Source organism: Poecile atricapillus, chromosome 5 (assembly GCF_030490865.1).
Source record: "Poecile atricapillus isolate bPoeAtr1 chromosome 5, bPoeAtr1.hap1, whole genome shotgun sequence".
NCBI lineage: Eukaryota > Metazoa > Chordata > Aves > Passeriformes > Paridae > Poecile > Poecile atricapillus.
Window position 1 is genome coordinate 41059704 of NC_081253.1, and position 24196 is coordinate 41083899.

At 47.8% G+C, this 24196-nt stretch overlaps 1 protein-coding gene across 8 annotated transcripts in view; it reads right to left on the reverse strand.

Moving 5' to 3' along the window:
* The window catches only part of HDAC4 (histone deacetylase 4), a 178109-nt gene that overhangs the window by 79252 nt on the left and 74661 nt on the right, over positions 1-24196 (reverse strand). For all 8 annotated transcript variants that reach the window (XM_058840650.1, XM_058840651.1, XM_058840652.1 and 5 more), the window contains one exon: positions 3491-3735. In XM_058840650.1, coding sequence (XP_058696633.1) covers positions 3491-3735 — 245 coding nt within the window. The remainder of the gene's footprint in view (positions 1-3490; positions 3736-24196) is intronic.

The window sequence follows — 24196 nt, forward strand, 5'->3', positions numbered from 1 at the left end:
CAGGGCTTTCCCAGAATGGCCACGGAATGCTTTGGGTTGGGAGGGACCTTAAAGCTCATCCCATTCCAAGCCCCTGCTGTGGGCAGGGGCATCTCCCACTAGAGCAGTTTGCTCCAAGCCCTGTACCTCATCACTAATTTCTTCCTAACATCCAATTTAAACTTACTCTCAGTCAGTTCAAAGCCATCCCCTCTTCTCCTATCTCTCTCTCCATGCCTGTGTTTTCTCCTTACCCTCCCACCCCTCCCCTGTGCCAAGCTCTGTGTCCATTATAGAGCCCTTCCACAAATATCGTTTCACTCATTTCCTGGCTCTCTCCAAATTGCACCATCTTGGGGAATCTGGCACTTCTATGTGAAGGCCAAAACACAATGTCTATAAAAGCAAGGACTGAGACACACCAGGGAAAGGATCACATGTTCAGGCAGTCATTGCCTTCTCCTCCTGCACTAGGTCAGATGATTAAAACTGAGCTGATGGAAGTGATTCCAAGCTCTGGAAAAAGCCAAAACTTCGGCTCTCAATAGGAAAAAGTTATCTACTGGGACAGAAAAACAGACAATCATGCCAGCATTTTCCAGGCCAAACTTCACTCGCTTAAGTGTTCCTCACACTCCTGCTTTGTTTGGGGGCTGGGATGGAGCGATGTTCACCCTTTCTTAGTTCCTGTACAGTCAGACCAGCTCCTCTGTTCCCACCAACACCATGGCAATAAAAGAAATAAAACAACCCCAAACCACAACTTCTCCTGTACCAGCAAAGGACTCAGCACTGGAAACAAAGGAGATGACTGAAAGCTTCACCAGCTGGGAGAGCTGGGAGTGCTCACCTGAAGAAGAGAAGGCTCCAGGGAGAGATCAGAGCCTTCCAGGGCCTAAAGGGGCTCCAGGAGAGCTGGAGAGGAATTGGGGACAAGGGATGGAGGGACAGGACACAGGGAATGGCTTCCCAGTGCCAGAGGGCAGGGCTGGATGGGATTTTGGGCAGGAATTGTTCCCTGGGAGGGTGGGCAGGCCCTGGCACAGGGTGGCCAGAGCAGCTGTGGCTGCCCCTGGATCCCTGGCAGTGCCCAAGGCCAGGCTGGACACCGGAGCTTGGAGCAGCCTGGGACAGTGCAAGGTGTCCCTGCCCACGGCAGGGCGTGGAATTAGATGATCCTTAGGGCCCCTCCCAATCCAAACCATTCTGGGATTCGATGAAATAAATTCTTTGCAGTTGATTAAAACGGTGGGTGCCAGGCTGTAGAGGAAAAAGCCAAAGTAATCAATTCTAGACAGTAGCACACACACAGAACAGAGTAAAATGCAGAAATTCTTCCCCCTTCACAGAAACAGTTTCCAAAGCAATCATGGGTTTAACATTATCACAGACTCACAGAATGGTTTGGGTTGGGAGGGATGTTAAAGCTCATCCCATTCCCTACCCCTGCCATGGGCTGTTCATGCCTGTGAGCACATGGGATTAAAAAACAAAAACAAAAACTCAGTTTCTCCAAAAAGAGCTCTGTGTCTTCACTCAGGACTGTTTCTATACCAAACTGGATAGCTTGAGTGCTTTACTTGCAGAAGATAAATGGGTTTTATTTGCTTTTAACATCCCCAGCCTGCTTTCTTCATGAGCTGGGCATCTCCAAGTCCAAATTTGAAGTTACATATTTTAATTCTCTGGGCAAAATAATCACTTCCCTGCACTCAGAGCCACTGAACTTAACACACTTGCCAGTTCTAGGAGTCACTTAAATGTGGGCTGACTCCTGCACACAGAGACAAGCAGTATGTTTTCCCAGAGAAAATGCATCACAGTCACACACTGGGGTAGGCTTTGGGGGTATTTTCTTTGTGAGGCATCACAGGGCTTATTTCAATAAGGTGCTGTTTGATTTTTAATGCACTTCTGGTCCTACTGACACACTACCCAGAGATCAGCTTGCAGGCCACCCTTAGGTACAGGATTATATCATCCCTATTTTAAGGCTCTCATTTAGCCAAGCTTACATGCAAGATGAAGAACTTCACTACCTAATGGGCTTGATGCACTGTGTGTCCCAAAATTAGAGCTCAGCTTCTTCCTTACAGAGATTTTGAGCAGAGTCAGTCAGAGCTTTGACATAAATGGGAGCAAATATGTTCCTATCTCCAGTGCTTCGAGCTTGGCCATTAAATGGGATCTGACTGCCTGATTTTTCATAGACAAATAAGCACGGGCAATTACAAGGGAATAATGGAAATATTTTTCACAGGAGTTCCTGATCCTTTCTTCCCCCTCCCCCACCCTGAGTGCCTGTGCCAGCCAGCGTGCAAATGTGCAACCACAGAAACGTGGGGATACGTAAACATTCCATACACACACCCAGAGATGCACACACTGTGCATCCATGGATAAATATATTCACACCCAGGCACCTTCTCACCTCTGCCCTGGAGACGGCACAGGGGACTCACCAAGGCACAGGGGTGTTTGCTGTTAATCCAGCCTCAAACAGGGACACTTCTCACAAAGCCCAGCTCCTCTCTGTACTAAGAAGTCTGTAAATAACACCCCATTAACTTTTAATCCCATCTTGCCCACTCTGACATGCATTTTGTATTGAAATGAAAGTTATATAAGGTTGAATCGAGGCTGCTTTTTAATATTACATTAAGGCTATTTACCATGTGCAGCACTAATCCCCCTTTGAAAAAAGGAGCCCATTAGCAATTCGGAAAGCTTACGTTGCCATAGCAATAGTCCAGCACTGGGAAATATTTATATAATGTCTCATGTTTTCACTCTGCAACAGCCATCCTCAAAACTGGACTGCCCACTGACCCTGCCTGGTGTTTCCTCCCTGTCCCACACAGGGCACAGCACCTGAGTGATGCCTAACTCTGCAAAATCTGAACGTGTCCAGACCCACCTGCGGGCACCTGCATTCCCTATTCCCACAGTCCCACCATGGTCCACATGCTTGGTCTGCAGCTCGTGCTGATGGCCAGCATCCAATGAGAAATTCCCATGCCCCTACTCCCAAAATGTGTGACCAGAGGAACAGGTAACCTCCTGCTGGGGTCAATTCCACTGAGGCATTTTTTATGTCCAGGGAGGGGAACAGAGCTGGGGAAGGGGCTGGAGCACCGGGAGCGGCTGAGGGAGCTGGGAAAGGGGCTCAGCCTGGAGAAAAGGAGGCTCAGAGGGGCCCTTCTGCACAAGTCCCTGACAGGAGAGTGGAGAACAAGGGATAGGACAAGAGCAAACAGCCTTGAGCCATGCCAGGGAAAGTTTAGATTGGAGATCAGGGAAAATATCTTTCCTGGAAAGGTGGCCAGGCATCGGAACAGGTTCCCCAGGGCAGCGGTGGAGCCACCACCCCTGGAACTGTTCAGAAGGTGTGTGGGATGCAGTGCTTGGAGACCGTGGTGGTGCTGCTGGGTTGATGGTTGGAATGGATGATCCTGGGAGGCTTTTCCAACCTCAACAATTCCACAATCCCCTCTTTCCCGGCCGCCCTTACCTTGATGTGTTCGTGCAGCTGCGCCTCGTGCTGCCGGGAAAGCTGCTCGTGCTGCCGCTGGAACTCTGCGATCAGGATCTGCCTCTGGATCTGCTGCTTCTGCTTGAGGGCCAGCAGCTCCTGCTGCAGCTGCTGCTCCCGCAGCGTGGGCTCCGTCACCGGCATGGAGAACTGGTGGTCCAGCCGCAGGTCCATGGGCACCGAGCTCGGCGCCACTTGCAAGGGCAGGGCTGTGCTCACGTCAACTGCGGGGGAGAACACAAGAGCAGGGCTGAGCGGGGTCCTCATCCAGCAAAGGATGGGGGAACCACAGTCTGAATCAAGGGCAGCACCATGAAACTCACAGCATTCCTTCAGGGGTAACCAAGGACCACAGGAATTCGGGGATCAACAAGTTTTCCACCAGGCACCACCTCCTATAAACCCGTGTGTTTACCACAAGCAAAGAGCGTCATGTGTGCCCCATCTGTGCCTTCCAAACACACACACACACCTCCGTTTGTTCCACTCATCCAGCACCACCAAACACACACACACCTCCATTCCACTCATCCAGCACCACTGGAAATAGGGAGGATAAAGAGTAATCCAAGACTTCACAGAAAGGATTAAACTTGACTTGTTAATTAATCTTGATGAACTGATGGACTGCCGTGGTCAGGAATATGAGGCTCTCCCTTTAAGAAACTCAAGCAGAAAACCATGATGTGTTGGATAATAAATCCCAAACTGGTTTGGTTTGGGAGGGACCTCAAAGCCCATCCAGTCCCACCCTCTGCCAGGGGCAGGGACAGCTTCTACTGTGCCAGGTTGCTCCAAGCCCCAGTGTCCAACCTGGCCTTGGGCACTTCCAGGGATCCAGGGGCAGCCACAGCTGCTCTGGGCACCCTGTGCCAGGGCCTGCCCAGCCTCCAGCCCTGCTCTCTGGAAGTGGCAAGCCACAACCCCTTTGCAGTAACTGATCTCAGCTTGTTCCTCCTAAAAAAGAAAATTACTGTCACCCCTGAATGACTAAAAATCTTCTAAATTCTGCCTGAGTGACAGTTCTGCCTTTCACAGGTATTCTGTGTATTTGCAACATTTGCTGTCTCTCTCTCTCTCCAGGGCAATCCCTCAATAACTCTGCTGAGAGCTTTGAATGAACATCAGTTACAGGATAACAAAGGCTAATCCCTCAGAAACAATGAGCTTCAGCAAAACTGGGAAAATGGGGTTTTTTTCCTCCATATCCTCTGTCAGGATATTAATCTTATCCATCCCATGGAGAGAGTTTTCCTAGGGTTTTTCCCAAATACTCTTGTGGAGCAGAGGTCCAGAAGCGTGTTCACTCCTCCCTGCACCCAGCTTGGCCATGGAGGAGGAGGAGGAGGAGGAGGAGGAGGAAGAGAAGGAAAAGGAGGAGGAAACTTTCTTTTTTTGATGGAAACATTTTCAGCAAAAGGTCACATTACTGGAAGTGTTGCTATTTTTCAACCCACAAGCTCTTCCCTCCATTTCCCTATTGTTTTCCTTCCCATGGCCTTTTCTCCACTCCCCTCTCCCCCCACAGCACCAGAGTGAGGATTCCTTGTCATGGATTGATTTCTGAGCCACAGACAGGGATTTTGGGGAGAGCAGCACACTCTGACCCGCCCCAAAGGCTGTGTTCGAGGTCTCTGGGGAGAGCTCAGAGCCCCTTCCAGGGCCTAAAGGGGCTCCAGGAGAGCTGGAGAGGGACTGGGGACAAGGGATGGAGGGACAGGACACAGGGAATGGCTCCCAGTGCCAGAGGGCAGGGATGGATGGGATATTCCTGAAGGAATTCCTGGCTGGGAGGGTGGGCAGGCCCTGGCACAGGCTGCTCAGAGAAGCTGTGGCTGCCCCTGGATCCCTGGAAGTGTCCAAGATCAGGTTGAACACTGGGGTTTGGAACAGCCTGGGACGGTGGGAGGTGTCCCTGCCATGGCAGGGGTGGCACTGGATGGGCTTTGAGGTCCCTCCCAACCCAAACCATTCTGTGATTCCATGTGTTCCCCTTGTCCTGTCCCTCCATCCCTTGTCCCCAGTCCCTCTCCAGCTCTCCTGGAGCCACTTTAGGCCCTGGAAGGGACTCTGAACTCTCCCTGGATCCTTCTATTCTCCAGGCTGAACACCCCCAACCCTCCCAAGCATGCAAAACTCAACCCAGCTTCAGGCAGAAAGAACACCCTGCCACTTGTGATTGTGCCTCGAGATCCATTCCTCCCGTTTGACTCCCTAAAAAGAGCTTTAAGTTGCTGTTCTCTGCTGGAAAACAGTGCTAAGAAAACTCGACAAATCCCCCATTTTCCACCCAAAGGGACTCTTCCCCCCCACAGCTGCAGGGATGAGGACCACAATTCCCATTCAGGGCTCTGCGTCATCCGTGACTCTCAACTATTTCAGGCTCCAAAAAAGCCCCTCTTTGCCCCGCCAGGAACTGCTGACCCACAGAGCCCTGTGAGCCCCAGCCAGCCTTCCCTGCTCAATGGACACAGCCCCACAACAAAAACCTTCCTGTGTTCCAGGGAGTCTTTGATGGGACACTCAAAAATTGCTTTTCCAGGTCCTCCCTTGAGAACGCACGAGCACAATCGGAGTTGTGACGCGAGCCGAGGCACAAAGACGACATTCAGAGCTGGCATGAGAAATGCCAAAGCCATGAATGAGGAGACAAGATCCTGATTATAAATAATAAACTATCTCACGGTCTCTCTCTGCTTTTTTTTCTTTCCTGTAGGAACAGAAAAACATTAATTTTTTAACTTCCTCCACCCTTGGCATATAGGGAATTATTTTTTCCCCATGGTCAAGTTAGCCTGATTTTGAGTCCATGGTCATGTTACGATGATTTTTATACTAAGCTAGAACCACTCTGCTGGTGTTTCCCTTCCCAAATAAATAAAACATGGCTGTACATCACAGCCTGCTTGCACTCTGCACATTAATTAAGACCTGAAGCACTTCAGTCCCCCTTGGCTGCTGATGGATGTTGGAAATTTGACATCTTGCAGCTTGTCTGGAGCACGCTGAGAGGGATAACCCAAAACACAGGGAAATGAAGTGACTATCTCCAACCTGAAGGCAAAGTGCACATCCCACAAAAAGTATTTAATCATGGAATCACAGGATGAATTGTCTTGGAAGGAGCCTTAAAGCTCATCCAGTCCCACCCCTGCCATGGGCACCTTCCGCTGCCCCAGGCTGCTCCAAGCCCAATGTCCAACCTGGCCTTGGGCACTTCCAGAGGTCCAGGGACAGCCACAGCTGCTCTGGGAATTCTATCCAAACCCCTCCTTACCCTGTGCCAGGGAACAATTCCTGCCCAATATCCCATCCATCCCTGCCCTCTGGCAGTGGGAGCCATTCCCTGGGTCCTGTCCCTCCATCCCTTGTCCCCAGTCCCTCTCCAGCTCTCCTGGAGCTCCTTTATGCCCCTGGAAGGGGCTCTGAGCTCTGCCTGGAGCTTTCTCCTCTCCAGGTGAGCACCCCCAGCTCTCCCAGCCTGGCTCTGTTGGAAAACTAAAAACATTTCACATAAAGGCTGTAGATAAGGCATTATCAGGGAGTTTGTATTCTCCCACACTCCAAAACGGAAAATAACTTCTCCATAAGTCCCGGTTGTTTTGGAAGGGATTAGGGGAAGGTGACACTAAAGCTGTGAATATACTTTTCAATAAAACTAACAGTAACAATTGAATTTTCTTCCCTTTCTCTGATACAGCATTTTCATGTTGGTCCTTAAAGGATGGAAATACTGGTTTGAGTCCTGTACACTAAAATACACTAAAATGTTAAACCAAATATTTTGTATGAGAGGCACACCAAACAAATACTTAAATTCAAACCTTGTTTCAGTGTAAGTTTTACTTAAGGCTAATTTAAAAAATATTCACAGAATCCCAGAACCACAGAGGGGTTTTGTTGGAAGGGACCTTAAAGACCATCACATCCTAGCCCCTTGCCATGGGTAGGGACACTTTCCACTAGACATCAAATTGGAGGTTTTTTTGTAACAAATGCTGCTGCCAAAAATTACTTTTTCTTTTCCTTTTTTCTTTTTTCCTTGATCTTCTATTTTTTTTTTTTTTATTTAAATTTAAGCAGCACAGAAAACTGCCTCTCAGATTTGAAATCCAACATCACCTTCGAAGAGAAAGTGCAGGAAATGCTTCCCCCGAGCTCTCTCTTCCTCTGGCATAGAGAAAGTCCCAAACAGCTCCTTCCCAGCTCCTCTTTCTTCAGCAATTCCCTTTGGAGAAGGGAAAAAAATCCCATCAACCTCCCCAAATCTGCTGCAAAACCCTGGGGATGAGAGTCTGGTTAAGGCTGGGGAAAGAAAGCAGCTCCCACTGCAGGACATACCCCACCTGCCCATGACAGAGCAAGCCTGGGAGATTCCCAAAATCCCAAGAAAAGAGCATTCCAGCCTCTTCCATTGACTCTCCAGTGCCTGGTGCCCTCCCCAGAAACTGCCCACCAGGAATGAGATGTTCTTGCTCTGGTTGACCCTCTCCAGACCCATGGACTCAGCTTCTCCCCCTCTCCCATCCTTTCTGGGCCGGGGCTTTATTCCCAGCTAATGAGTTTGCTTTTTAATTACTGCTGTGCCAGCCATGCCCCCGGGCCAGGCTCTGCCAAGGGCAGCACGTCAGCCTTTGGGCACCCTCAAAAAGCAAACACAAAGCCAGAGGATGTGCTCAGTTCCCAAACTCCTGGCTGCTGCCGTTGGATCATCCCCATCCCGCTGAACCACCCAGTGGGATGCTGAAGAAGTGTGTGCATGGCTCTCCCCCTCTCAGCATCGTTTCCAGCTCTTTCATCTCCAGGGAAAAGCAAAAAAATCATCTGTTTATTCCCTGACTTTATTCTTCAGGGCTGTCCTCAGTGTCCACCAACAGTTTTGGATTTTTAAATAATTCCCTGTGTTTTGAAAGATATTTGAGCACCAAGTTGCTGCCAGCAGGAATGCCTTGGGCACGTGGGGAGCATGATGCTGGGGAGCTCTGAATCCTTGGAACACCGTTCCTGTAACCCATCACCCCAGTTTGCCTTCAGAATCAGCCTGGAAAGGGAGGCAAGCAGCTACTGCTGACTCTGAGCACAGCCAAGGGAGCACTTGAGGTGGTTGATTCTGGCAGGAAGATGTGTGTCAGTCGAGCATCACTGGATTATCGTGAATTGAATCCATCCCCCTCCCAGCAGCGGCTGGAGCGCCGGGATCCCCTGTGCCACCCAGCCAACACAGGGATCCTTTTCCAGCGGGGCTCCCACTCCCCAAATTGCCAGAACTCCCCAAAACACTGTGAGATGGTGAGATCAGAGCTATAAATAGCACCGAGCTACTGCAGTATCTGACTGCAGTGCCGGGATAAAAGCAGTGGATTTTGTGGGGAAGCGGAACGAAGCCATGGCACAGCGCCCTCGGAGCCGGTTCCATCTCCAGCATGGTGCATGTCCCACACAGAAGGAGAAATTAATAGGAGATGGGGGAAAACAACACACGACCAGCTTCACTCAATTCTGAATTTTTATTCTCTAGACAAGGTTGTGTCAAGCTGGACTGGAGGAAGCCCTAACTTGTCCAAGGGCAGGTGGTGGGAGCAGGTCACGGCAGGGCAGCTCCCAGGACACCAACATCCTCTGGAGCACATCCTGAGCATCATGTGGGGGCAGGATGAAGGCACAGTCCTGCTCTTCTGTGGATCCACACCAAACTTAAGAACTATCACTGATTTATGGAATGGCCCGGGTTGGAAGGAGCCTTAAAGACTATCTGGTTCCAAACCCCTGCTGGGTGGGACAGCAGGAGGAAACACTTCTGTTTTGCTCAATTCTTACCTCTGTTACCCATTTCCAAGGACTAGGATCGCGCTATCTTGGGCCTGAATTAGCCAACAAGCTTGAGCATCACAGCCCAGCTGGAGCCAAAGGCAGGTCAGCACCCTGCAGTCCCTGGGAATTTTGGGACAGCCCAGGTGGGCGGCTGCAAAGGCAGCCTGGATCCTGTCTGGGAGCACAAGGCAGGAGTAAACAGCAGCCGAGGCTTCCTACAAGCTCCAGGCACGCTGCAGCTCGGTGAGAGCTGGAGTCACTCCCTGCTCAGGGAGTATTTCCTGCTCTGTGAATGGGAACCGAAATTAATCATCCCATCAGCCATGGAAACGCGTCGCGAGGCACCACTCCGCAGGCAACAGATGGAGCTTTAAATGTCACTCACTCATTCATTGCAAGGAAACTTCTCCCTGATTACTACCGAGACCTGGAGACGTAATAAGGACGCAGAGATCCTGGATTTCTACATATCCAGCTTTCCTGAGCCTAATTCCTCCCCTGAACAGACCTCATTAGCATTTATTAGTAAGGTGCACGAAAATTTTATTCATGACGATAAGGAAGCCAAAACTTGAAGAGCAGACCACTCATCCTACTGTCTCCATCTTAAAGCATTAAAAAATGCCTCTTAATTTGAAGAAAAAGAAAACCCACCAAGCTACACCCACAATGGACAGAAAACAACATTTTTCAGTGTTTGCAAGGAATCCCAGAATGGTTGGGCTGGAAGGGATCTTGTTCCAGCCCCTCTCAGAGCAGGACATCAGAGTCCGGAAAATTATAAACTCCCATGGAGAGATATTCAGGGGTATTTTCTTAATGAGAATATGGAGTTCAAGGCCAGCACCAAATCCTTGATGACAGGCGTCTCCAACAGAGATGTCTCCAACAGATGAGCCTGAGCATGACAGAGCAGCTCCAAAGGAAGACACTCCAGTTTCTCCACCTCCTTTTCAACCATTATCCCACTTTATCTCCTTGTTGGATTCATCAGTGACATCTCTAACAAATGAGTGTCTCAGATGGAGCCAGAGCTTTTTGTGAAATTAAAGATAATGGAACGAAAGGAGTCAGCTTGGACTATTTCTCATTTCAAACTTCACACAATTGTGGGAAACCTTTCCTTGTACAGCTTCCTTGCATGGAGTAGATAAGCAAAACCCACTTAAGTTTCCATTTTGAAAAATCCCATCTAAATAAACAACAAATAATAAAACAGAAAACAAAAAATAAATGTATAGCTCTTCTTAAAAGGCTCAGGAAGCTGTGGCTGCCCCTGGATCTCTGGAAGTATCCAAGGCCAGGCTGGGCAGGGCTTGGAGCAACCTGGGATAGTGGAAGATGTCCCTTCCCATGGCAGAGGGTGGGACTGAATGATGTTTAAAGTTCCTTCCAACCCAAATCATTCCAGGATTCTGCAATTCCTGGGAATGTAATTTCACCTGCCTCTTTGCTCCAGGCATTACCCAGCTATTGAACCTCTTTGATCCATCTGTGTTGCTTGAACAGGAAACTTCTCCCCTCTGCAGGTCCCCAGGACAAAAAGCAGTTGAAGGAAGCCCAGCTGCACTTCTGTAGAGCCAAACCCACGTGGATTTCTCATATGCTTCTCTCTAATCTCACTCTGAGCTTCCTTCAAGGGAAAATGACATTTTGGAGAAGAGAATTAAACATGGAAGAGATGGAACAGGAGCCAGAAAGTCTCATCCTGAGATTACATGTGAAAAACTTCCCATGAGGAAAAAAATAATCCACCTGGTTGGGTCAGCATGGGGAAGACGAGTGAAGGGGGGCCAGACAAACACCTGGACATTCCCACTGGTCCTCTGGAGTTTTCCCTGGAGCCTCCCAAGGGGTGAGCTCTCCAATGGCAGGAATAAAGCCAGCTGATGAGCCAGTGGCACAGCATGCTTTGGGTTCCCATTCCACCTTGCCATGGGCAGGGACACCTTCCACTGTCCCAGGCGGCTCCAAGCCCCAGTGTCCAACCTGGTCTTTGTCACCCTGAAAATTAAACCTTCTGATCTTGTTTTCATAGATTCTAGCCGCTTTCCCAGGAAAATAACTATAAACATAGGTGTTTATACATTCTTTCTAAGAAATGTCTTTTGATGAATGTTTCTCACCACCAGTGTGCTTGGGAAGGTGATAACCTGGCTATCCAATCCCTGGGCATTGTCAGGAATTTATAAATACTGGAGTCACAAAAATAAAAGGAGCTCTTTTTCCTATGATACATTGAACCGTGTCCGTGTGAATCATTCCGTGTCCTATAGCAACAGGCCTTGGACATTTCCAGGGATCCAGGGGCAGCCACAGCTGCTCTGGGCACCCTGTGCCAGGGCCTGCCCACCCTCACAGGGATCAATTCCTGTCCAATATCCCATCCATCCCTGCCCTCCCTCAGCTTAAGGTCACTACCCTTTGCCAAAAGAGAAGGTGAAACAAAATTCTTAAGAATTACCTGTCCCACTGTACTTCAAACAGCAAATAAATGGTTATTACTAGCAGGAGAGTGAGCTCACTTCTGTCACCAGCCAAGAGGCCCCCAGCTGTCCAACAAGCCCCAAAATGTGCAACACCATCTCCTCCATCACGACAGAAATAAAGCAGCAAAAGGAGCAGCTAAACAGCAAATTGTAACAGGAATGCTATTCCACAGCTCTTGAAGACTCATAGATTGCTCAAAGGCTGTAGTTTTGAGTAGAAATCCAGACTGTGGTGGAAGGGAAGCCCATCCATGGGTAAGTAGCCCACAGCTTCCTGTATCCCCTCAGGAAGGGCTTGACTTCCAAATAATGGAAATACTCAGTTATCAGCTGCGTTAGGACCAGGATGCTACTTGTCTCCATTCAATACAATAAATATGCACATTAAAATACCCAAAGAAAGTCTTTTAAGAGAGCGTCAACCACAGGCAGTTTCCTAGAGAAATTCAAGTAGCCTCAACCCATTCAAACCCCTGGACAGCACAGAGGAATGGCATTAAAGCCCCTTTTTATTCTGTCAGAACAGGCAGGGGTTGCCCTTCCTGGATGCACACACCAAAACACAAACCTGAGCTAAGATTTCTCTTAAAAAACAGACATTTTCCATTCCCCCCGCCCCCAAGTCCCACCAGATGAACTGAACCCATTAAAACCCAGAATCCTGCTACCCAGATCCTAAAGGATGAGGGCAGATGTTCCCTGCACTCCCCATGGCAGCAGTGACCCGTGCATGACAAGGACTCCCCACATCACGGATGGCTCTCCTCAAAGGGAGCTTCCTCTCAGCATTTCTGCCAAACCACTGACACCAGGTGGCCTTTCAGACACGGCACAAAAACTCAGTGCTGCTTCTGCTGAAAATCTGCCCAGCCTGTGGCATTTTCTGTGGATGCTAACTCTGAAACAGAGAGCATGTGAAACTGCAGGCCACATAGCTTCTCAGTCTTGCCTGAGAAAGTGGCCTGAGAATTCATGGGGAGGAATTAAAACAATCCTCAGAGACAGAAAACAGCCTTGCAGGTGCTGTTTGTCTGTTCCTTGTTTTCTTTGCAGGAGAAGGTCGGGGGGTGGTGTGCCCCACTGACCAATGATGGTGATGTAGTAGTTTGCTAACCAATACGAGTTTCCTTTCTGTACTTTCCATGTATCAGTCTATAAAACAGACCTGAAGCAATAAACTGAGAGATATTCTCCTGATGGACTCCAAGAGAGTCTGTGTCGCTCTTTTCGCCGTTCCTAATAGAGCGACAATTTTCCTTCAGCAGAAGCAGCCAAGTACTGCTCCTCAAACAGAGCCAGAGCCATGCAGGGATGAGCGTGAAGGTGAGCTTCAGCACAACAGGTTAAATCCAGGTGTGGTTGTAAAGAGTTTTAGATATTTCTCACAAGGAATCTCACTGGGATTCTCCATCTCTACCCTGCTCTGGTGAGGACCCACCTGCAGAGCTGCCTCCAGCTCTGGAACCCCCAGCATAAGGATCGGAAGCTGCTGGAACAAGTGCAGAGGGTGCCAAAGGCTGGAGCCCCTCTGCTCTGGAGCCAGGCTGGGAGAGCTGGGGGTGCTCACCTGGAGAGGAGAAGACTCCAGAGAGACATCTGAGTCCCTTCCAGAGCTGGAGAGGGACTTGGGACAAGGGATGGAGGGACAGGACAAGGAGGAATGGCTTCCCACTGCCAGAGGGAAGGGTTGGATGCAATAGTGAGAAGGAATTCGTGGCTGAGGGCTGTTGAGGTCCTGGTACAGGGTGCCCAGAGAAGCTGTGGCTGTCCCTGGAGGTGTCCAAGGCCAGGCTGGACGGGGCTTGGAGCACCCTGAGACAGTGGAAGGTGTGCCCATGGCAGGGGGTGGAATGGGATGAGCTTTAAGGTCCCTTCCTACCCCAACCCTTCTGGGATTCTGTGATTCTCTGAACACTGTTTTTAAACTCATTTAAACCTGCCTTCCTAAGGAATAAACAACTCTATGAATGAACAAAGAGAATAGCTTCATTTTGGAAGCTTCTAGACTTAAACCTCCCATTTCCTTCATTAAAAGCTCTGAGCCAGGTAGTGGCCTGCTGAGCATGGGAAGCAGCTTCCCAAACCACAACACACCCACACTGCACCTACCACAACCCCAACAAGAGGGGAACAAGTCCTCCCTCAGAAATTCTGAGAAACTATGGATTATCTTGCTTAAAAATGCCACTTCAGCTGCAAAACTTGGACCTAATACAGGGTTTAGGGACTCTGGCAAATTAAATGGTGCCTGCCTCTTTCAGTGGGAGGCTACAACTCTGCTCCAGCTACATTCAGGCACCAAACTTCCCTGTCAAGGAGTCAACTACAGCCTGATCCTTCCACAAAAAGAAACAGGATGCTGTGAGAAGCCCAAAGGCAAGAGATATAAAATATCTATATAAGGATGGAGCTCCTATACGTGCCCAAATAACAGTGACTCTCTTTTCAGAACACTGAGAAAAGATAAAAGACTCAGGGAAGGAGCTGAAGAGGGTTCAGGGATTCAGCCAACCGAGGCTTAGGAGGACACCACGGACAAAAGGCACTGGGAAAGTTGGAAGAAAGAGATAAAAAGGACGTGCAGGCAGCAGCTGAGGAACAGCTGCAGGAGGCAAGCTGAAGAGGGAGGCTTTCAAAGGCAAATCTAAGAAGGTTGAATCTGATTCAGTGGTACCTGGAGGCAAACAGAAATGGCAATGGCTCGTCTGCTGTCTCCCTGAAGTACTACACACCCTGGGTATTAGCAGGAAATGATGGAAATGGGATATCCAGGCTCGCTCCAACATTCCTCACCAAAACACTGTCAAGAAGCTCCAAAGAACACAGATAATCACTACCAAAACCTTCTTTAGGTAAAACTCCTGCTTGATACCAATGCGCAGCTACTAATCCCTTCTCCACCAAGCAAACCACATCTCACTTTAACTGTATTTGATTTTCACTTTAATGAAGCTCTGTGCTCTGCAGGTTCATCCTTCAAGTTTAGGAGCCCACTCCTCCAAAAGATTACAGGAACAAGTCACTCTTTAAGGGAAAGCCAGACCGGCTGAAACATCCACAGAACAGAAAGATGTGAGTGAAAACACTCCAGAGCAGCTGTGGCTCAACCCCCATCCCTGGCAGTGCCCAAGACTGGATGGGGCTTGTCCCATGGGCAGGGGACACTTTGCACTAGCCCAGGTTGCTGTATCCGTATTTTCTATGTGAATCCCAGACTGTGCATCTCCCAGCATTCCAGAAATCCATGGGACGTGATGCCTACAAAAGCCCCTCTCCTCTCCCAGCTGATCAGCCCAAGGAGCCAGCACAGAGAACAGCATTTCCAAAATGCCATTATTACCATTTTTTTGCATAGAGAAAGGTCTGCAAAGAGATGGATTCCTGTGCACGCCTGTGTCTGACCACCCTTCTTAACGAGGGAGATAACAAGCCAAACTCCAAGTGCGCCAAATCCTGTGTCAGTGTTTCCATCCTGAAATAAAGCTGCCTTAAATCACTGCAGCCTAATCCTCCTGTGATTTCACCCATTTTCATTCCCATGTTTCCACTTCACAGCCGATTTGCCTCAAGTTTGCTTTGCTCAGGGCAGTGGCCTTGAACTGCAGAGCTCTGTTTTGGCAGGGACCGTGAGGTAGCACCAGCTCTTGGCCATGGATCCCAAGCTCCAGAGATTTCCTAAGGACTTCACTGTCCCTGCACGAGGTGCTCGGGCTCTGGAAGGGATGCCTGAAAAATGAGGGAGGGATGAAGCTGCAAGAGCTGGACACCGAGGGGCTGGAGCATGTCCAGGGAAGGGAACGGAGCTGGGAAGGGGCCGGAGCACCAGGAGAGGCTGAGGGATCTGGGAAAGGGGCTCAGCCTGGAGAAAAGGAGGCTCAGGGGGCCCTTCTGGCTCTGCACAAGTCCCTGACAGGAGGGGGCAGCTGGGAACAGGTTAGAGAAGAACACAACCTGTCCAAACCAGTGCTGTTAGCCACAGACACATCAGGAGAGACAGTTTTAATAATAACCTGATTTACAGATCCAACAGAACCAGACAAACCCAAGCAAACCAAGTCCCAAGGAGGAAGAAACAAGAGGCTGAAGCACATTACAGTCAGTTTGATCACCAGCGTGTTTTTAAGAGGATGCAAAACTCACTCCTGACCTTACCCAAACTTTGACTTCCCCGTACGATCATCACTCTGTCAGAAATGCCATCTCGGTATTTTTAGGTGACAGTACATTTGTTTGTACTGTACATTTCTGGTGAGAAATCTTGTTATGTTTTGTAGGTCACTTGGTTTTACCATCTGCCTTGATTTCTGCTCAAGGAAAGTGCTGCTTCTGAAATCCTCCATGCCGCAAACAAACTGGGAGATGCTGGAAGCAGCAGCAGCTTGGTTTTGTATTGTCCCAGTGGAAATACAGAATACTCCTGGATAATGGGAAAAGGGCTCAGCTTGGGGGTGGTCATTCCCTTCCCATCCTGGTGGGAAGCCATTCCCTTTTGTCCTGTCACTCAAGTGTCCTAGGAAGCCATTCCCCCTTGTTCAGTCACTCAGTGTCCTTGGAGAAAGTCCCTCTCCAGTTCTCCTGCACGCCCAAAATTTTTGGCAATGTTCTACAATGACTTTAATAAAAAAATAAAAAAAAAAAATACGAAGCTTATTAGTAAATGAAACCTGAGGTGGCAGAGATCCTTCACTGCAAGGCCTCTCCTCCCACTGCCAGCCCATCTCAGATGCCTGAAGGAGCTTTACCAGCCACACTGACAGCCACAAAATAAAGCACTGTGACAACTAGCTGATCCTTGGGAAGGCAAACACAAAATTATTCAGTCAGGTCTTGGAATTTTATAGCGGATTTGTCCTTGTTTTGACCATAATCTCACAAGTGATGCCAGCAGCAAACCCATCTGGCGCGTGTAAGACTAAATATCTGCTGCTCGTGGAGATCAGCGTCTCGAAATTAGCATTTGTGCCGAGATCCGGTTTGCAGTGGCTTAAAGAGCAAACAAGTTCATCTTCCTGTAGAATGCTGCACTCCTTCAGGCTGCTCTGCCCAGGGAGTCTAAATCTGTTGACAGGTAAAGGAGAACCTGGAGTGATGGGCTGCAAAGACTCATGGAATGGTTTGGGTTGGAAAGGAAATCTATCCTCAATACCTGCCATACCAACCCAGAGATGCACAGCTCAGGATTTTGGGTGTAAAGCAGCATTTGGGTAGAAACCAGCAGTTAATATTTCATTCCAAGGTGCAAATAGCGCCCTGTGTTATGTAACAGCTCCTCAGAAGCTGAAATTCTCATCCTGCACAAGAACTTCTTTTGTGGGATAAAGAGCAAAGCGCATTCCAAACTGCACAAAAACTTAATATCCACCTGAAACCCCTGTCAAAGCTGCTTTGAAAGGATTGGAATTTGGCTTAATATGATGGTGATTTTTAAATCACCTGTAATTCTCATTCGTCTGTCACCTCATGCAACTCACTTAAAAAGTAATTTTCCTCCTGTAGAACAGAACTGTGGTGTAGTTCCTGTACCAGCATCCTGACCAGCACCAGTAACTTTGTCAGAACATGTAGCCAAATCTCTGCAAAGAAGCCAAATTGATTTCAATAGAATAATAAAGAAATAATAAAAGTAAAACACAAAGGAGAAGTATACATACAACAAGGAAAAGTATACACTGCTAAGCCTGGGAGAAACAGTGCAAAAAACCCTTTTGCTTGGCAAAAGCCCATGAATGTCTGAGTATATGAGTATTTACAAGCTGCAGGAACTTGGTGGGGTTCAGTGATGTACAGAGACAAATTGCCAAGTGACTGCATTTTCTACTTCTCTGCTGCAACGGCCTTTTTCAACACAGCAAACAGCAGCACAACTCCAAAGCTCTCCCTCTGTGCTGAGGAACACGATTTCTACCTAAACTAAAGAGAAAACAGAGATTATCCAACAAATATGGGGGATCTGGGATATGAGTGAACCCTGTAATATTGAGACTGACAGTGTCCAGCTGGCACCTGTGAGTGAGTATTTGGGACAGGGAGGGGGAACGACTGAAATCTCCTTCAGAGTGGATTAATGCATGTGGTTCCACACCAAGTGGCAGTGGTGGTTCTCCCAGTGCCCTGCTGCAGTGACAGAGGTGAAACAGCTCCTTGCTGCACGTTTGGCTGCACATGGAACCAGGTGAAGTTTCCTGGCTCCTCACCCAGGACACCTGATCCCCATGTGAACACAGCCAGTACCTTCCCTGCCCTGTCATTCCCAAACCTTCTCAGCACCGGGACACGACCAGATCGCGTGTCTGGAGCTGGTACAGAAGGTAAACCTCTCCCTCTGCTACCATCCCAGAAAGGAAACTCTGGAGAATTCCGCAATTCCCTTCTCTGCAAATTTTAAATATTGCTCCATGCCAGCATGGGGTCACCAAGGTAAAGTCCTCAAGGTCCCAAAAGGGATTTTTTTACTTTATAAATCCATTTACTTATTTTTTAGTACCAGCCTTCTGCCTTTTCCACAGAGTTATCTCCTAACCCAAGAGCTCTGAACTCCTGAGGCTTTAGAGACTTTGTTACAAGCACAGCCAGGCATGGGCAAAGGCATCTGAGTTTTGTTGAGCACTAATTCAAGACATGATAAACCCCTGGGACAGGGATTATACAAGGTTAATACAAATGTATACACATATATGTACATATATAAGCATATACAAATCCCTGTATCAGGGATTTACAGGGAACGTGAAAGGAATTTCATTTTTTCCATCTACAGAAATGTTTGATACCTCCAAACATGGTACCAAAAGTCTGATACTGTGGTTAGGGGTATTTTTTTGATAATAATCCAGTGGTACTTTGCCAGCACAACATTTGGTCGAAGGTCAGGCCTGGTGTTTCCCACCAGGAAAAGCTGGCAGTTTTCCAGACCCTACAGACCATCAAAGGCAGGACAGGGAGACAAGGAGCTCGCTCTGGAGCATCTGAGCGGGCTTTGAAGCCCAAAACATGATTTGTGAGGTTAAATGCCCTGACACACGCAATTCCACTGCAGTGGTGGCCACCTGGACACCGTGGTCTGCCTGAGTTCCAGGGACAGAGCTGGGAGCTGCTCCCAAGATCCTGCTCCCACTATAAAGCCATTAAGCAGAAAGAGGGGCAGGGTTAGATGGAATACTGGGGAGAAATTCTTCCCTGTCAGGGCAGGGAGGGGCTGGGATGGAATTCCCAGAGCAGCTGTGGCTGTCCCTGAATCCCTGGAAGTGTCCAAGGCCAGGCTGAACAGGGCAACCTGCGATAGTGGGAGCTCCTGGAAATCCCTGCCCAGGGCAGAGGTGGAATGAGATGAGCTTTGAGGTCACTCCCAACCCAAGCCTTCCTGGGATTCTGTGGTTTCTGAGTGTTTGAGGGTACCCAGTCCATGTGGTGCTGGACCCCAGGGCTCAGCCAGCCACATCTGTGGGGAGACCCTGCCCGAGTGCTGCAGCACACTGTGTGAAGGGAATCCCTGCCACCCTCTGAGCTGAGTTTTACCAGCAAAACCCTGCTCAGCAAAACCCCTGTGCTGCACCCCGGGCTGAGGCAGGCAGGGCAGGCCAAATGGCACCCTAAGAAAGGTCCTGTTTAAGTGACAGGCACAGCAGCTCCCAGGATTACAGGAGCTGGCCATGCCTTGCGTCACAAACACCTTCCCAAAGCTGCTGCAGAGCCCCAGAGCTCATCTCAGCCCTTTGTGCCAGCAGAAAACCAACAGGAAACCCCACTGCTCGCCAGAGGAGGGTTTCAGACAGGGAGGGACAAAACCCCACCTGGCCTGATCCATATCATCGAAGTCCTGGCACTCCCTGGGCAAAACACCTCCAACTCTACCCTGTTAATATTTTTAAAAATACATTATTGCAACCACTTCATCTGTTTTTTGAAAAAATAAATAAATAAATAAATAAAGTGCAGTAATTTATTTAATGTGAGGAACAATTTGCACACAGGTGGCAGATGACTGTCCCCAGTGAAAATAAAAAGCCTCCCATATGTCACCCTAGGCAGGACGACTCAGAATCTTCAAGAGCTTCATTAATATCATTTAAGTGTGATTGTCTACAAGCAGGGTTATAAATGGGTCATAAAAGGCAAGTTTTGACCTAAATTTCACTGTTTTGTCACTCAGTGAAACTTGGAGATGTCCAACAGTAGCTTGGGACTTCTCTCCAATGGAAAAGATCATTGCATAGCACCAATTTTATTTTTTTTTTAAATTCAGTGTACATAATTCACCGGCAAGAATTTTTGTCAGAGCTTTAAAAAGTACCTAGGAAAAGTATAATCAAAACGTGCAGTATATTTATGCTGCATATTACAACTGCAGTTCCAAATCAGTGATTCCACAGCCTTTCATTAGATCATAAAAAACTTCAGGCCAGCTTATAATGAAATCTCTAATCAAATATGAATGAATCATCTGATATGACACAATTCCTTGAATGAGAAACAGATGGAAAAGTAGTGATGATTAAGTGGTTTAGATCACAAGATATTAGTTAAGCTAAAGGAGGAGATACTTAGTCACAGAATCGTGGACTGGTCTGGGTTTGAAAGGACCTTAAAGCTCATCCCATTCCAATCCCTGCCATGGGCAGGGACACCTTCCCTTATCTCAGGTTGCTCCAAGCCCCATCCAGCCTGGCCTGGGACACTTCCAGGGATGGGGAACCCACAGCTTCCCTGGGCAGCAAGGAAAGGTCTCTTTAATGAACCATCAGCAATTCTCCAGGGAAGCATCTGGAGGCTGCTGCTGTATTTCAGGCATCGCTGCACAAAACATTCACCTGATATTCCCTCCACTGCCCAAAGACAAAGCAGAGCCAAATATAGCCCTGAAAATCAATATACACTGGGGAAGAAGCCTCTGGGATCTTGATAAACGCGTGTCGTGCTAGAAGAGGAATTCCTAAAATCCTGGTGACTGCTCTTTCCCCTTCAGCAATAAACTACCTCCAGGTCATTTTGGCAGAGAGCATCTGGGGAGCCCCTGGAAATAACAGCACAGTCCATCCTCATCCTCCATCTCTCCAGGGAAGCTGATGGAAAAAAGGAATCGAGTACAGGGTGTGTTGGAGCACTACGGCCCCAGGACAAGAGCTACCTCGAAAAAGTGAAGGGACTGAGAAAGGAAATAAAAAGCAAAACAACAAAGATTTTACCCCAATTGCCTCCTTGGGGTTGCAAACCCAGGTGAAACATCCAGGCTGCAAACACACATGGCACACAAGACGTGGCCTCCAGAATCCCATGTGAGGCACATGGAATGTTTTCCCCAAGGAAAGCCTCAATCCATGATCAATTTCCATGAAACATTTATCACTTTTCATTCACCACACAGTACTGCTATTTTTAGCAAAGCCAGAGGCAATGGGAACAAATTCCTGAATAACCATTCAAGGCAGCCTTTCCAGGCCTGCTCACATCCTGCCATCTCCTCCTTCCCGAAGTTTTCTTCACAAAGTTTTAGCATTCAAAGCCTCTTCCCCTCATCACCCGCTTTTATATAAATCAAAAGCACAAAACAACCTTTCCTGTGGTAGGGAACTGGTGAGAATTCTTATTTTTGAAAATAACACTTGGTGAAGAGTCAGGACTAGGAGAATCCAGTGAATTCTGGAGCTGATCGGTGTGAATTAATGAACTAAGCAAGGTGAGGGAAGAAGAAAAAAACAACAAGTTGGGGCTTGCAGCAGAGCAAACTTTCCTGCCTTTCATCCAGGAAACCAGCACTGCATTCAAGAGCTTCACATTTAAGTGCTGCTTTCAGCTGTTAAAAGAGGGATAATCATTAATAATTCATGCCAGCTCCTCCAATTGATAACCATTTCCTCATGGGTAAGAAAGGAGACAGATAAATCATGACAGATAAATACGTTTTCTGAGACAAAAGACAACAAAGCAGAGTTGAGGAGCTGTGAGCTCCTGTTCTTCCAGGAAAACCACATTCTGGGCTCCAGCATCAGATCAGTTCAGGACTGCCCATCCCTGGAAGCGTCAAAAGCCAGGTTGGATGGGGCTTGGAGCAACCTGGGACAGTGGAAGGTGTCTTTGCCAATGGGACAAGATGGCTTTTAAGGTCCTTTCCAACCCAAACCTGATGATTCTCTGATTCCTGGACTGGCTAGAGGGGTGGTTTAATTCCATGTGGAAACATGGATGCTGAAGTTGAGATAGAGGTGGCCAAAAAGCTCATCCATCTTCCATACACCCCTGCACATGCACGAAGTGCTAAAGCAGACTTAGAGGGTCATTAAATTATCCCACGGCCAACAAAACATGATTTTGAGGACAGCACTGGTCCACAAAAGAGGTTCTGAAGCTTGAACTTCCCTGCTCCTCTGCAGGGAGCTGCCCAGAGCCTCTAGATGTGGCAGCTCCCTCTCCTCTCCTGCATAAATAACCCCAAATTTACTGACTGCAAAGGGCTTCTAATAGAAGCGCAGCAGTTCAGCAAATCCTCTGTGGAGATCGGGGAGCTGGCTGAAGGGCTGTGCAGGGCTTTCCTTGCTGAGGAATGGTTCTGAGGCTCCAGGAGTGCCTCCAGCAGGTGAAACACTCCTTTTATTGTCACTGCATGGGCTACGGCTTGTCCATTTAGCTCAGGTTGGAAATGAAAGACAAATATTAATAAATCACAAGTACTGCAGGAAATTTAACCTTGAGCTGATTTTAACTCCCAAGGCTTTGAGCTGCAGTTTCTCTGCTACCTTGGAATCATGGAACTGTTTGGGTGGGAAGGGACCTTAAAGCCCATCCCCTGCCATAGGCAGGGACACCTTCCACTCCAAGCTGGGCTCCAAGCCTGGCCTTGGACACTTCCAGGGATCCAGGGACAGCCACAGCTTCTCTGGGAATCTGATCTTATACCAGACCATCTAAATGGTGGCAAAATTGTCACACCAAGCCTGACAAAAAGAGCTGCAGCTTTTCAATAACCTAATGAGAGTACAGGATTGAACCTGCCCAGTGCATGGTTGTGACATCAAAATGATTTTTTTCCTCACTTTTGATGATAGTTTGGGGGGTTTGGATAGGTTTCTATGCCATCCTGGGCTTCGTGTACATATCCATATTATATGAATTATATAATATATATATATTATATATAATATTGTATATATTATGTATATTGTGTATATTATTATATAGATGATTATTATATATATTATCTGTATATATGTGTATATATCAGGATATTTTTAACACTTTCTGAAAGGTAGCTACTTCTGGGGCATGACAAAACCTCACGTTGTTCCCGAGCTGACATGGATGAATCTCTGGCTGCAAAACCAAGGGACAATATTAGTCCAGAGGCTCGTACAAACCATTTATTCCTACACACACCAACATCATTTTTTTGCAAATGACTGTGGAAGTGAGAGTGGATAGTTAGATCTAGGAAAATGAAAAAGCAGCAGGGAGCTGAAATCTCCCACTTAATTCTCTGTGTTGGAAGGGACCTCATCCCTTTCCAGCCCCAGCAGGGACATCTTCCACTATCCCAGGTTGCTCCAAGCCCTGCCCAACCTGGCTTTGGGCACTTGCAGGGATCCAGGGGCAGCCACAGCTTCCCTGGGAAATCAGGGCGTCACCAGCCTCTGATTATATTAATAAATTATATTTAAAATAAAAAAAAATTAAAAAAAAATTAAGGGAAGCAAGGTTGCTCAATAAAGTTAATTTATTCCTTTTCCTCCCCCGGGCCAAAGGCGCCGCGATCCTCGCGAGCCCGAGGCAGAGCAGGCAGAGTTATCAAACTGATGATTATTGTACTCCTGAGCAGGATGTGGGCTGTGGGGGCTTTGTCTTGTTGTACTTCTGCGAGCACCTCAGAAATTCAGAAGCACCAATTATGGGTGATACGTCTTTGAAAAGGGAAAATGTTTCCCTTCCTCCAATTAATCCTTAATTTATACAGAAGATAGAAATAATTTTCACTGGCGATGACTTAACTCAGTTCTATTCAACAAAATTCACTCCTAAAAACCATTTCATAAAATTGCTGAAAGTATTTCTTGGAGTTGAAATGCTCTGCAGGACAGAGGATTTTTAGAACTTTCCCGCCATTTCATATCAGAGAAAAACAACTAACAAGGGTCAAACCTTTCCTCCACTTGGTTCGTGGTAAAGAGAAAAACATTTTGGTTTCCTACAAGCACACCACAGTGATTTTATCTGAAATAGAAATGCAGCATAAAAGCTCATCGACCACTCAAGTTTATTCAACCTTACCCTGACCAGGGCAGGAGAATGTTTTCAACAAAATATCCCAGGTCACAATCAAACAATTTTTTTTTTTTTCATATGCTGTTTTTTACCAGCATTATTTTAGTCATGCTTGAGATTTGGAACACCACCCGAC